The sequence below is a fragment of the Python bivittatus genome, unplaced genomic scaffold (assembly GCF_059951505.1).
Source record: "Python bivittatus isolate LINGU-HERP-01145 unplaced genomic scaffold, Pbiv_v1 ctg000700_np1212, whole genome shotgun sequence".
NCBI lineage: Eukaryota > Metazoa > Chordata > Lepidosauria > Squamata > Pythonidae > Python > Python bivittatus.
In genome coordinates, this window is record NW_028277098.1 from 36066961 (window position 1) to 36082937 (window position 15977).

At 36.7% G+C, this 15977-nt stretch overlaps 1 protein-coding gene across 2 annotated transcripts in view; it reads left to right on the plus strand.

The window, feature by feature from the left end:
* NEGR1 (neuronal growth regulator 1) overlaps positions 1 to 15369 on the plus strand; it is a 566285-nt gene extending 550916 nt beyond the window's left edge. Inside the window, exon 8 of one of the 2 annotated variants that reach the window (XM_088153540.1) lies at positions 9142 to 15369. In XM_088153540.1, the coding sequence (XP_088009666.1) occupies positions 9142 to 9266 (125 nt within the window). In that variant the 3' untranslated portion in view covers positions 9267 to 15369. The remainder of the gene's footprint in view (positions 1 to 9141) is intronic. The other variant, XM_088153541.1, reaches the window with a different exon arrangement.
* Positions 15370 to 15977: the final 608 nt, after the last annotated feature.

The following is a 15977-nucleotide window of genomic DNA, read 5'->3' on the forward strand; positions in this document are numbered from 1 at the left end:
TAGGAAGCATCTCAGAACTAGAGGGACTATAGATAGAAGTGTAGTACATCAGTGCTTTGTAATTAGTTACATTTTTTGAAACATAACAAATTACATCCACCAGCCGGACTAGAAATCCAACTCAGCAATTGCAACCAATTCTGTTCCTGCTCTGCTAGCCCACTGCTTGCTTGCTTGCTTGCTATCCAGCTGTGCAATGGCAGGGAGCTAGTGCTTATGTACTAGCTAAACTCAATGTTGGTTTTCTAGAAGAATTAAAACTTGGCATTAATTTTTTTACCATGAACATCAGGATTTTCTGTCTTGGCTGCTTATTCTAGTCCCTTGCCCAGTCAAACAAAGCAATAAAAGCATTGCAGATGCTACACCTCACCCTTCAAGTGAGGAGACCACATTACTTTGAGAAGCAGCTTCAAAAGAATGCTTACTCAAACCTTAGTTGATCTAAGTACTCCCGTGAAGTCTGCATATTCATATAATTCTTAGAGTTTCCATAGAGGACATTTATCTGGATAGACTCATATAGGAGTATTTTAATAATCTGTGAAGTTTCAGAAGTATTTGTCCTAGTGGTTGAATAAACTTCTCATGTACAGGTTTGAAATGCAGATTGTATTCTTTATTGGACAGTCTCAGCTTCTAGCTGAAATGTGGAGAGTTTTTCAGATCTATGGATAAAAATCTAAAGGTTCTCATCATTAGCAGAGGAGATGAAATTGACTTGGTCCATTTAAAAATGTTGTCTTTGAATAATTTGCTTCATTGAATTCAAATTGCTTAATTCATTTTGACAACTTTGACTTCATTTAATTTGCTTCAACAACTTCAACCTTGCTTAATTCACCTACTTTGCCAGTATTTTATATCTGGGGCTTCTTGCAAAATTGAGGTCAGACCTTGATTTGCATCTCTACCTCTCTTAACTTTACTCTTGAAGGGCATTGTGGATATTTTGTGTCAAACCAATTGTTATTCATTTTGGAAGCTGATTACCAACAACTTTATGAAACTTAAATGTAAGCTTACTGAGTCAGGGTGCTCAACTAGTTTAATTGTAGCCTAATTTTGTAAACCAGTAACACTTGAAATACCAACCAAACTCATCCTAACAACATGTGGATAAAGGCAACATTTTGCTTCTGCATTTTGCTTTTAGAGTTCACTAGAATTAATTAATGAGTACCATTGACTTTGAGGCATAAAAGAAAATGCACAGAAATACATGAATCTCAGGCTTTAAAGTAACCAGCTGCTTTGTGTGAAACAAGACGCACACGTAGGCGTCTTCTCTTCGCACACGTACTCTGCAGCTCTGTCTATACTCATAATGGGCAGTTTCCTGCCCATTATTGATCCCACAGAAGAAGAGAAACAATGCTTAATGCATTGTTCCTTATGAGTTCCTTATGAGGTGTTCCCGCTGGTATATCTTCCCTAATTATCTATAGCTTATTTGCCTTGCTGCCATGTGAATGGAAAAATTGCCATTTAAAACTTCCTGCATAGTTCACTTCCTCTCAGGACACTTAAGTGTCTGTTGCCTTTGTTGGGACTATGAATATTTTTTATTATGGTTACTGATCAGAATTTCAAACAAAACACATTAAAAATAAAAATAAAGTAAAAACAAAACAAGATAAATATTACAATTGGTGGTGGGTTTGTCAGTGGGTAATCAAAGTCTGCCTAACTTTACAGGCAGTGTAACAAAATTTAGCTACGTTCAAGGAGATGGAATCATGCTGATCTGATAACAACTGTACATAAAAAGATCAGAATTTCCCAGGTGTTTTACCAGGTAAGGAGTTATAAGGCAAATCCTTGAGCCCTTATAGAGGGAACAGTGTAGCAGGACATGAGCTGTAGTTTCAACAGCCCCTTGCCCACAGAGGCCCAGGCTCAGTTCCTAGAGACCTTTTTTTGTATCGGCCCTCCAAAACTGCTGTGGGGAGAATGTTGAAGCTGTAAGGTTTACCCCGTTCGTCTCAGAGAAACTCCCATGACACGTGTGTTCAGCAAAGAAGTTTACTCAAGCGTAACATAAGTAAGTACACACAAAGCCAGGGTTGCCTTGGCATAGCTTACATGGTATTTTATAGCTTCCCCATTCCCACGCTTTACCCGTTGCTTAGTTACAGATTACCCGCAGTAATCCCCCCTCGCCCAAATGGCAGATTCAGTCCAGTGCTTTTGTCTTTCTGATTGCCGTCTGTGGGTTGTGCTGTTGTTGCCTTTGTTGGGTTTTCCTGTTTGTGCACAAAGCCGGGAGTTCTCAATCGCTCGCTGATTGCTTCGCTTCAGAGTCTCTGCGCGTTCCTTTGTCTACAGCGCTCAAGGGAAGCCGGCGCTGATACAAAGTATCCTCTTGCGGTTTGAGTTAAGTGCCGCCAGGTGTCAGCAATCAGTTTGCGGTCTTGGCTAACTTCCCCTTTTTCACTGCTAGCACCTAGGGCAGTGAAATTGACTAGGTGAAGCTGAGCAGCAGCGTTCGCCTTGCCATGCCATGCCAGCTGAATCTGACAGAAGCGTGCTAAAGTTAGTGCTCTTTGGAATTTGGAAACAGTTATGTGTTGTAAGTATCTTGCTGGTTTGTAAAAAGGGACTTGCCTGCTGAGAAAAATGTTCTTATGTAGAACAGACTGGTCCTGTTGGACTTCCAGTCTTTGATACGTTGTTTAAATGTGCTGAGTGCACACCCTCTGCCTTTGTTGTTATTCCCTTGGAATAACTTCCCCAACTAATTTTGGGCCAAAACTTTATGTTTTAAGAATTTATATGGAATAATACAAGTATTGTGTTTGTTTCTTCCTCTCCCTTGCATCATCTTTATGCTTGTGCATTTAACAAAAAAAACAAACATGACATGAATAATACTTTTAAAAATGTTTTCTGATCTCATATAGCTATTGCAATGACAGAACAAGTAAGCAGAAGAAATATATTTTACAAGCTCATCATCCTCACCAAAGTAATATATTTTAAGCCATTTTTATTTCTCCATATATTAGGTCTTAAATTATAGGACTTTTGGTGTTTTGGGTTGCTGATGTTATTTTGGTTTATCTGTTTTAAACAAGTTTTATCTGTTTTAAACCTGCACTGCCTCATTAGCACCCAGATTGGTGGAGTGATCTGAGAAATCTCTTGAATATGTGTTACTGTCAGATTTACCAGAGTTACTATCTAAGCAGAGAGCAGGGAATCAGAAATCATGACAGTCTTCCCCACCCTGCCTTGGTCCAGATTTAATAAACTTCAACAATTACAGATCAAAAACAAGCCAGGAAAACACCAAGTTAGGCAAGGCTGAGTTATGATAAAAGGCAGTAATCAGCATCAAAGAACAATTCAGAAGACAAAATCAAGAAGTGACTAAAAAGTTGGGATCAGAGAATAAACTGAGATACAAGAACACCTTGAGTGCAGGAAAACAACGTTGCTGAAATACAGTCTGTTGGAACAGGGAACTTGCCATGCCCCTTCATTTTCAGGATAATCTCATTTTGTAATCCTAAAAAATGGATGATTTATTTTAAGACTACATTTTTAACTATTCTTATTTAGCAGAAACTCAGATTGCCAAATACTTACTTATGAATGACATTTATAGGCCATTGAATTAAAATGTGGACTTAAAGTAGTGAAAACAAGTATTAGGCATCCCCTAAAGGAAAAAAAAAAAAATGATTACCTTGTGGCCACCATAGATCTTATATGTTAGACTACAAATGAGCTAAATTATTTCTAATGGAATCAAAGTTAGAAAAGACAACCATTTCTTCAGAGCTTCTCAAACTGAATAAATCATTTTGTATTCCTAAGGTCACCTCTATATGACTGCCATTGCCACCACCAAATACTCCCCAAACCTATTTTCCCCAGAGCAGTTCTCATAAAGGCCCATAGCAGGAATCATCACATACGTGGTGAAAATTACTAGGGTTACGGGCTTCCAGTGTGAGTCATGGCTGATTGAAGATGTCTCTGCAAACAAACAGAGATGATGACCACTGTGCAGAATGAAAGACCAGCGAGTAGACTGGTCCTTCAAATTTCTCTGGAGAAGGAGAGATCAGGAGAACTCCCACAAGTGCTCTGAATAGCAGCTCTTTGTGAGGAAGCCATAAAACAGTGGTCTTCTACAGGTTTGAGCACTGGAAGCCGAGGGCAACAACAACTTGCTTTCAGCAGCGGCAGAGCCTTTCATAAGGACACAAAGCCAGCCAAATCACTTTCTGGAATCACAGTTTTGGAAATGTTCAATTTAACCACTTTATGGATATTAGAAATCTTCAAAACTGTGAGCTCAATTTGACACCTGGTGAGTTTTGCCTTCTTCAGATTTAATAAATTTTAAATAGAGTCTCAAGAATTTAAAATAATATACAATAGGCAAAAAGCAAAAAAAAAAAGGATTTGGATTTAAGAAAGTTTTAAACAGATTGGGAGACCAGAGAGATTTGGAATATTGGTTATTTTTGCTGTAAGATTTGAAAAACAAGTATATAATTAAATAATATATGCATGGGAAATGACAGAAATTGAACTAAATCCATATTAGGATCTGAGGCTTGATGAAGGTTGAAAAAGGACACTAAGGGGAATTAAAGGACCAGGCAGAAAAGAGTTAAAATGGCTAAGCCAGCTGTAACTTACCTTAAAGAGTTTTTTTACATGGGCTGAAATATTAATAACTAACACCTCAGAAAGAATACAGATTTCAATAGATAAACTTTTAGAAGATGATGAGAAAAACTTCTACCTGACATAGACATTACAGAGTTTGAAGGCATGGAAGACAACAAAATGGGAATACAAAAGGCAAATCAAGAAAAGAATCTGGACATGGAACAGCTGCATGATGCCTCTTTATGGGAAGAAAAGGATCTGGGTATGGAACAGCCATGACAAGAAATCCTGGCCAATGCCTCTTTAAGGGACTTACAAAATAAGCTGATGAAAGCATTGAAGACTTCTTTTAAATACCAAAGAGTGATGAAAGATCAAATTCTGCAATGCCATAGGATTTAAATGTCAAGATTGTGTAGAGCACAAAGAAGAAATATAAAGTTGGACTATTTGATCAGGGATAAACTATTTGTTTGATATTTCTAGTAACTCCTAATGGACTTTTTGCTGAATTAGGACTGAAAAAATGATGATTTCTGGAGTGTGAATAGATAAAAGTTAAGCTATGGGGAAAGGATTTTTTGTTTTTATTTGTAACTTTAAAAGAGGGTGAAAAGTTAATATATTAGCTTATGCTTGGTGTGATAAAGGTTGGAGGTCACTTCTTTATTATTGTCTATTTTTTTCCTTTTCTATTCTTTTTTCTTTTTCTTTTTTCTATGCTTTCTGTACTTTTCTGTTTCTTTTTTCTTCTAGTTTAGTTTGTATTAGTTTTTACTATGTTTATTTAAAAACTTCAATAAAATTATTTTAAAAAAAGAATTACTAGAGTTATGCTACACTTTTAAGTCTCTGGCCAAATTTCCTTTCCAATAACATTGCTTTGTTATGCCGTCATTTAAGGAAAAAGAGAAACTGATCTGGCTGCAAAAAAACCAGATCCCAGTGCCAGGGCAACCTAATGTTCCAGAGACATCACAGCTGAAGGGAGTGGAGAGGGTCACTGAGATGGGATGGGCACTGGCAGACATTCCCATCAATGGAAAAGTTGTCTACCCTGAAGCTCAGTGAAGTATCTCAGATTGCAGAATGGAAGGTTAATTGTTGGCGTTTTTAGCAGCTAAGTTGGGGGGGGGGGAGACTCAACTATCCAAGGACAAAGCCTGTGTGAGAATAAGGGCTGTGGTGCTTTTAGAGAGTAGCACCAACATTCCATGTGGATTTGCCCAGAATGATGTTGTTCTGCTGCTTCTAACAGCTCAATGCACCAAGCTTTAAGCCGGATCAAAGGAAGATAAAAGGAACTCTGCAACATACGGTAACTCCACAAATGTCATGGGATTTTCAGTAAACTTGGAGAAATTTAGGCAATATTTATAGATTCGTGGATCTAGCAGTTACATTTCTTACAGATGGATCCAAAAGATATTACTTGCATGGGTGGAAAGACATAAAATTCATTGAAGCTTTAGAGAAAGAAGAGAGTCTAGCCAGATTGATTGTCTTTATGCAATAAGTTAGTATATTTAATTAACTGAGGGAGAAGAGAGACGAGCTGCAGATTTGCTTGGATCTCAGATTGTTTATTAAAGGTATACTTAAACAACATGTTTCATTCAAGTGTCAATAATTGTTCAGTACTGTTGGCTGAAAAGCCATTTTTTTCATTATTCCGCATGCAAAATATGGATTTGGCAAGTTGGACTAGATAGAGAAGCCCTATGACCTTTTTTTTTCAACACACCATGGGGATCGATACAAATTATTATAATTATTAGATTTATATCCCACATTTATTTTGTACAATTCAAGGCAGTGTACATAATGGTCCCATCTTCTATTTTCCCACAACAACTCTGTGAGGTGCATTAGACTGAAAGGAAGTAACTGACCCAAATCACCCAACTGGCTTTCATGTCTAAGGGAGGACTAGAACTCATGGTCTCCTGGTTTCTAGTCTGGCACTTTAACCACTACATCAAACTGTCTTTCTCCATTCTTCATAATTTCCACTATTTAAGTTCTTCAACAAAAGTATGATGAAATAAAGTGGTAGCAAATTACTTAGTTACAATAGTTTTGTTTTTTGAGGAACGTGATCTGATTCTGAGAAATGTGGCGAAGTTCAGCCATTGGTTCAGTATAAGTCATTGTCCAAAGAATAAAATGCACAGGTCATATTCTCTACACAAGAGGTCTTACAAGAAGATGACAAAAGTTGAGATAACTCGGTCTCACACAATCACTCTATTTCTCAAACATAGCGTAACAAGAAATCATGGTACAGGGCATATAAAAATAAACTAATTTCTTTATTATATGACATTATAACCTACCACAGAAAATTTAATAGGGATTATACCTTACATTCACAAAGAACGCCTTCCAACACTGTTATGAACCACTGTTCACATCTTTTAACAATAAACCAGTTTTAATACAAGGTACAGTGGTACCTCGGTTCATGAACTTAATTTGTTCCACGATTCTGGTTGCAAACCGAATTGGTCGCGAACCGAATCAAATTTCCCCATAAGGTTCAATGTAAATAAGGTTAATCCGTTCTGAACCATATGTATTTTTTTTTAACCACAAAAATATGAAACAAAGTACAGTACAGTACAGTATGAAGAGAGAGAACACTAACCTTGCTTGAGGCGACACCAAAAAGCTTCACAGCAAGTGTCTGTCTGCAACCGTGATCTCACCTAGAGGAAGCCACAACCACGTGTCAGAGCAGGGAAGATGTTTTCAGGTCATGTTCATCACCCGATGCGGTGTTCACGAATGGAAGCAAAATTTGCGAACACTGCTGTTTGCAAACTGAATTGTTCGTGAACAGAAGCGTTCGTGAACCGAGGTATTACTGTACTTTGAGTCTAATGAAGAAGCATATTTTGAGAATACTTTTTTCCCTTTTTCAGATTACTTTCAAAGAGTTAAACAAGTGTTGGTTTTTCATAACTTTTTTTGATGAGCAGTAGCTTTCAATTACAAACTTCCCCATTAATCTACAGTTTCAGCACCATTTTAGGTCTTAAAAGTTGTCCTCCTTTTTCCTAATAACAACTACATGTCATAAGGCCAAGCTTATAGAAATTCTGGCAAAGAAATGCTCGTTGCAAATTATTATCAAGAAATCAAATGTCAAACTTTGCAATAAGACAGGAATGTTTTCCTTGGAGGAGAAATTGTCCATTCAATCAAAGCTAAATTTTATACATATCCTGAAAAAGGATTTCTAAATGAGTCTTGAAATCTTACCCTGGATAAGATGGCTAGGGAGGAGTGGCTAAGCAAAGGAAACAAATTAATTCCAGATTGTCACCAAATAAATTTCAGATACTTTTGATTTGTGATGACATTCATGATTTTTCTATATAAGTCAGAACACTAGGGCACTAATGTGTTAAGAATTGTATTTGCGCCATGTTCTATATTCTACAATAGGGGGTAGTATATATCTCCAATACAAGCAGGGAAATAATAATATTGCATTATAATAAGGAATAAAGTTTGATTTCTCATGTCACAAGTCAAATGGCTATCATTCAGATGGAAGAGTCAAAGTTCTATAAACCAGCTGATTCAGAAAGCATTATCAATTTTATTCTGCTGGAATATACCACAGAGAAATGTGATGTACTTGTCTGTTTACTAGTGGTCAAGATGCTGAGAACAGTTCTTCTTTCCTTTGGGTTAAGAGCATTACATTGGTTGGAAGGTTTTTTTCTGAAGAAGTACAAAGTGCTGGTTAGAGCTTTAAAGACCTTCATGGCTTGGGTTCAGGCCAAAAGAATGTCCCTCATTCATTGAGATTATCAGAGGAGGTTCACCTAAAGTTACCTAAGGCCAAAATAATTAACCTCTGGCAATTTGAGGTCATGTTTTTTCCAAAGCCATCCCAGTTGGGGGGATGTAGTCCTGCTGAACTGAGAAACTTAACATCTCAGTCTTTTGATTTAACCATGTTAAATTATTTCATCGTGCTGAGACACTTCATAAGTGATAGAAGCAGAAAATCAAGAACGGTATCAGGTTGAAAGAAAAGTGATGCATAGAATGAATCTTGTACATGGAGACATTTTTATCCTAATAAAGAATATAGATCTTACATTTCCTGCATTAGAGCAGGAAAATGCACTGTCCATAAAAAAAAAGATCCAGACCTGTCTCCAGTAATTATTGTCAGACATACTTACATTTCCTTTTCCAGGATTTCATGCCAAATTGAGGAGGATTAATTCAACGCATATAGACTTATCATAAAACCTTGCTAAGAACAGCCCTTCCTTGGATAACTTACCTTTCCAAAAGTATACATTTTTCCTATTCATTTCTATCTCTTCAGCTGTGTGTAGCAGATGGCTGCTATTTTTGAAACATATTTATGAACTCATCCTAACTTGCCGTTTTTTTAAAAAAAATAACCTATAGTAAATAAACAAAATAATGAACAGTGGTAGTGAAGCAGCATTAATATTTAACTACTCTGTATTCTTCTCTTTCCAGCTCCAAGTACTACCCAGCTTGGGATCACTGGGGGCGCTGAAGTTCTCTTGTCCTGCTGGTACCTTGTGTTGACACTGTCCTCTTACACCAGCATAATGTACCTGAAGAACATCGTTCTACAATAAATGTAAAGAACCATGAAAAGCTTTTAAGGATTCTTTGAAAGTGCTGATGACTGGATCCAATCTGGTAGAGTTGGTTAAAAAACGTCGTGGGATATAATCAGCAGTGCTTATATGGGAATGATTGCCTTCTGTAGAATTGCTCATTATGTAAATACTTTAATTCTACTCTCTTTTTTATTAGCTGCATTACCTTGTGAAGAAGTACACATTGTCCTTTTTCTTTTCCCTTCTCTCTCTCTTTTTTCCTTTTTGAAAGATGTGAAATTATTTTTAGAGGATATTAATTGTGAGTTCATGTTTGTAATCTATAACTTTTCAAAAGCATTCAGTCATGGTCTGCCAAGTTGCAGACAATAGTTTACATTAAAAGAACCCAAATAATTGCAGTTTAAAAAAAAATGTGATCTTTAAGGCTGCAATACAAGCATCCATTTCCCTCTTTAAATAAGATTCTATCTGTATTGACACAGAATCTTTTTTTTTTAACAGAAAAAGCTAAATAACATTAGCTTTGATTCATCTCTTCAAAAATAGAATACATATCTAGATTTTCTTCTAGCATGACACTCAGATTTCAAGAATGAGCTTTGTAATATGACTGCCCAGGGCAGTTAAGCTTTGATTTTGATTTTCTTGTCTGTTCAGCATGGGTGTGCCTTCATAAGATACTGCTTTTCTCTTCCTCTCGGATGGGAGATTATATAAATATATATATATATACATATATATATTTTGGTAGATGCTAAGTTCAAGGGTACTGAATCTCTTATTAAGAACAAAGGTGCTATTGGCTGTGCCATTGGGGAAAGGAACTATCCAAACATTGAGAACAGAAGCAGACAGAGTAAATAGATGGTACTTAAAGTTTCCCCCCCGCCAAATCTGTAGAAAAACAGCAGATATCTCAGAGGCTTCTTTATGAATGTAGCCCCTTTTATTTGTTCATATTGTGTCATGATTTTTAAAAGACTGCAGAGGAAGTGAGTTTTGCTTTATTTTACTAAATGTTAATAAGCAACATCAAAATTTGCATTTCGGCATTGTTCTTCCTGTTTAGTATATAATCTCAGTAAAAGCTTAATCTTTTGAATGGTCAGAATGTTTAAAAATATTTTTAAAACCTACATGTTTTTAAGATACGTACATTCATGTGCACAGACATCAGGAATAGCATCTGTTCCAATAACAGGGCACAGATGCTACATAGGTATGTGCTAATGTATCATTGGTACTCAAATGTTAGTTTGCTTAAAGAATAAATGACTGTTTCCTCTCCTACATAAACACGTGGCTGAAGAATTTCTCAAACATTTGCAGTAACTGTGCCATAATCTTCACCTGTTTTATGTGTACTAAGGAGAGAGAGGTCACGTAAATGCTGGATTATGATATTATGCCACACAATGTAGGGAAAATTATAGAAAAATGCAGATGGATATAATGTTATTCTGAAACATGCATATTTAGAACTTTCAGAACACAGAATAGGGGTATAAAAGAGCTTTTCCCTCCTCACTCATAATTTATCTTAAATGCAACTTGTAAGAAGTCAGTATTTTTTTTCAAATGTTTTGTGCTACACATCTGGTTGCCATAGTGTTAATTCTCTATCCTTGTCTTAGCATAATGTCGCATTTTCTCCCCCGGAAGGGACCTTGATGTATTCTACAATCCCTGTTCCAACACAAATTAACCCTAAAAATAACTCTAAGTTAGACATTAGTCTGCACAGTCTAGTAAGGAACTTGTAGTTCTGTCATTCTAAATAGATAATCTTAACAGAAGAAAATGGGAGAAATTGCAAATTTATAGTATCGTATGTGCTTGACAGGAAATGTTGCAAATTAACAAAAGATTTTAAAAACTCAAACATGTATCTGTAGATATACTATTCTGGTATAAAGTAAGTGGATACTTCAGCAAATGCATAGACTTCCACTTGGACTCTGACATACAGTGAGAAATTACTCTCTGTTGCTTGACTGAGGTAGTTTCCTTTTCCCTGCTTTTCCCTGGTTCAGGATGAATGATAACAGCTTGTTTCTTTAATTGAAGTTGCTGAGACTTTTATAACACAGTGCAGTAAAGTGACTCAGAATGTCAGATAAAGTGTTGTTTCTTAGACAAGAAGGTCTCAAAAGCAAAACCCAATTTAGCAATATCTCAGAGGACTACTGAAAAAGCTACCAGGTTTCGATCCATATAAATGGTAACTGTAACTTTAAGATAAATGATTAGGGTATCCATTCTTGACCGCGTTAGAGCTGGAAGAAAGGGAAATTTATTGACTGAGTACAAGTTCAGCCTTTTTAATATCATCCACCCAAATATCTCTAGTTAGGAATCAGCACAATCCGTTCACATGCCTGCCAGGTTTAAAATGTGTTATACCTTTCAGTACCCTGCTCTTTTATTCCATAAATAAAATGTTAATAGATTAAGAGGGGAATCCATTACACCAGTGTTGTCCAAACTTGGCCACTTTAAGATGAGTGGACTTCAACTCCCAGAATTCCCCAGCCAACATGGCTGGCTGAGGAATTCTGGGAGTTGAAGTCCACTCATCTTAAAGTGGCCAAGTTTGGACAACACTGCATTACACCTAGCAGACAATTCTTAAGAAAAGGAAGAACATCCATATTATGACTATTAGATGATTAGCTGCCAGAACTGGGTTGTAAAACTCCAGATGACCCACTAGATGGCAGCAGAGAAGTGCTAACTCTTTGCAGCCATCCAGTGGTCATCTGGATTTCTGCAACCCAGAACTGGGGGCACTCACATATTAGAGCTATCACCATTCAATGAAGCAGTCTGTATTCCTGTTTTGTTCTGCTATTGATCAAATGTTGTTACATAGATTTTTTTTATGGAAAAGCTTAATTGGATTGGTTTAATGCAATATTCTGACATTTGGCTGCCCAGACATTCAAGCTTAGTAGAGTAAGGAGAGCAGTCAATATTTTCTGTGTTGCTTCACAATGAATATAAAAGTCTATTCATATATCTCCTGTAGAATGTTACATATAAACCAAGAACAGGAAGTATGAGTTTATCACACATGCTGTGCTCCCTGTAAGTTTGAATGCCTAGAGCCATTCTCTTTAATTTCTCTTGTATTGCAGCTTTAAAGTTCTAGAATGCATTTAACAGAAGAACAGAGCAATACTGCAGAATCTTCTGTCAGTACTCTCTTAAGGAAAAAGAAACAATTCAAAGCTATGTCACAAATAGAGAACCCAGCATTCTTTTTCACATCCATAGAGAGCTGCTTTAATAGATTTGTTTATCCAAACTCTATAGTCAAGTTAACTGCTTTCTTATTCCTCCCCCAGCACATGGAGTCTGATGATTCCTGCAGCAAACAGGGTGATTTTTTTTTTCTTATTACCGAACATGAAAATACCTGTGATGAAAGGATTAGTAATGTTATTGTTTGTATGGGACTTCCCACCACAATAGCAGTTGGAATATATTAGCTCAATGTTTAGCCCAGCCTCTAAATGTTCACTTGCAATTGTTGAGTGTTTTCTTTTAAAATGCATTAAACCCCTGGTTGTAGGAGAAAACTTAGTAGAAACCACTTCCTGATTGTGTAGGGGAAATGTATATGTATAAAACTGGGTTTGATTCTGTAAGTATTTACTGTCAAACTGGGACTAACTCAATAAATACTTTCAGGATTTGCCTTGCAGAGGCGCCTTTGCAAAAACACGTTCAGCCTAATCCTATCAAGACAGACACACAGAGAATTTTGCACTGAATAGTCCCAGTAATAATTTTTTTAATAGCAGGTGTCTGCATATTGACAGGATTGCCCCCTCACAAAAGTTCAGCTTTCTTTGGTAAGCCTTTTCTATATGATCACTGTACAATTTGGGATTTAATGGGACTTGATGTGGATTGTGTTGGTTGTTCAAATTACAATAACATTTTACAGAGTTTATTAGTCTTTAAATTGTGGGGTATGTTTGCTTCTGTTTCTTACATGATAAACTGTGGTCATCTAGTCGATATCATTGCTGTTTAGCTCTTTAATCAACCACTGTTATATTTCTCCCAGTCATGGAATATGTATGTGTGTGTGGGGGGGGGGGGGTATACACACACACACACACACACACATGGACACACACACACACACAAATATATATAATAAATGGATTGATTCCATGTAATATAACTGAGGACTTATTATACAAAAATTGTCCCAAATGTTGAATTGTGACAATCTTTCAGCTAAAGCAAGACAATTAATTACAATTGTATTGTTACCAGATTAACATACAGAAAAAATGAGTTGAATTCCTGTGGTGTAGGTAGTGGTGCTGATTGGAATTAAGGATGTCTTAATATATGTAATATGAATTGTGATTTTTTTAAATTAGCTTAACTGGGAAATTGCTATGAAAATTCAATTGAAGTGATTCTTTTTTGTTCTTCATATTATTTTAAATTACAGTTTGTTTCAGGTACAGATGTGCTGAAATCACCATCACTAACTGTGCAATCCTATTCATATCTACACAGGAATAAGCCCTACTGAGTTCAGTAAGGCTTATATCCAGGTAAGTGTGTATAGCATTGCAGTCTAAAGTGTGTTTTTTTATTCCCTGAACATTTTCAAAATCAGTATTTAACATTATGCTGACCAAAATACCCATCTACCCCACAAAACTGTGTGCACTTAAGATTGTGTATACCAAAATATGAATATACATGGATAAAATGCCTTAAAGCTTTAGTATGCACTTACTTTCAGGGACTGGACCATTTTTTTCCAGTCTGAGGAAAATAGTCCATATTTCATAACTTGCAGTGGAAGGGTTGTTTGTTTGTTTGTTTGTTTGGAGAAAAAAAATCATTTTTACCCCAAAGGAGCATTTGGTAATTTCAAGTATTATTTCACCAAGTAGACTGTGTCAGAAATTTCAAAGCCATGGTAGAACTCAAACCTGATATTCCAGGTGGGCAGACAAATGTTTTGTAAGGAAATGATGAATGTTGCAGTCCAAATCCTTTTGCATCTGGTGACATTTTGCCTTTGATTTGATTAAGTAGGGTGATGGATTACATCTGGAAGAAGTGGTAAAACTTTCACTTTGATCATCCTTGTTGGTAGATAACTGGATGGTGTAAACTCAGTCAGTCAAAATATGACCCATCAAAGTGAATGTACTCCACTAACCCGTATCTGACAGCTCACCATTGGATGCCAACAAATCTTTTGGTTTTAATGCCAGTCCAGGACTACAGAAGCAAGAAGGTTGTCAAGTACCTATTGGACTATGACATACAGATGTGTTTGATTTGTTGTTCAGCCTGGTGCACACCGTAGCAGGATTTATCCTGTAGCTATTAAAAGAAATACTGTGAGTATGAAAATAAGGTAAATTTATTTCAGTTACATTTGTAAAAAGTCCATTGGTGATCCCTTTGTATACATTTTGAGCACAACTGCTTCTCTTCATCTTCCTTAAACAAGGCATCCTTCTTCTATCTTTTCTAAATGCTTCTTGTCTGTCTAATACAGAGTGCCTCTGTTGCAAAACAAATGAATCCTTTGCAGCATAGGGCAAAAAACTGGTACAGAAGAAAGGACAGTAAAATGATTAGCTTTATTAGAAATTGATAAGACAGAGATAAGGGAAGACATAAAAATTATAGTTGTTGGACAAAAGCAAATTTATTAACTGTGTATGTACCTTTTCCAAAACATTTGCAGAGCCTGGCTGGGGGTTCTTAGACAGAACTTGCATCACTAGGGCTGTGCTAACCTTTTGAAAGAGATATGAAGGAGCACTTACAAAACACTATTTTTAAATAGTTAAAACAGCTTCATTTTCTTCCATGATCTCACAGTTGCTTCAAGAGCTGCTCTTGGCTATCTCCGCATGAGACAAAGCAAAGTAACTTCTTTGACAATTTGAAAAGACCTGCTCCCGCACTTTCCAAACCAGCTCTTTCAAAGGATTTGTGCGGCCCTCCTCGATAGGATTGGGCATACAAAGCAGGCAATGAATTTCTACTCATGTATTTTATATGTAAGATGTTGCCTTCTGTAGTGTATCGTCATTTAGACAATGAATGTGACCAATATATTCTGATGCTAACAATGCAATTCTGTACTTGACTATCAAGGGGGTTTTCTACCAAGTAAGTGGGCATACAGTTTTCAGCTTGAAGAACACAGTCCAATGCACATCTACTCAGAAGCAAATCCCACTGAGTTCAGTGGGCTTACTTTCCTGTGTGCTTAGCACAGCAACTTGAACTGAAGAGTAAAATTAGTATTACGCGTAACAGAAGCATGGATGATAAAGGAATTAGTTCAATTACTTCCATCTTCTACTACTATGAATGTGTAATTGTATGTGGGAATGACCTTGGGAGACAGGGGGAAGAGCCACAGTCAGGGGAATGGTCAGGTAAGAGGTAGCTTAGGCTGCAAAAGGAATGTGGGAGTGGCAAACATCTCAGAAGGGACCCTCCTTGGTTTCTTGAGCTGTAAAGATGACAGGGGAGAAATGTACTTTCAGATTTGCAAGATTCTGTTCAGGTGACCTTACAATAAAGTAGAATTAGTTCATCTGGCTGTGTTTCCTGTCTGAACTATCTCGCAAGGCTGACAACAATTTTGCAAGTCTGAAAGTACATTTCTCCCCTGTCACCTTTACAGCCCAAGAAACTAGGGAAGGTCCCTTCTGAGAT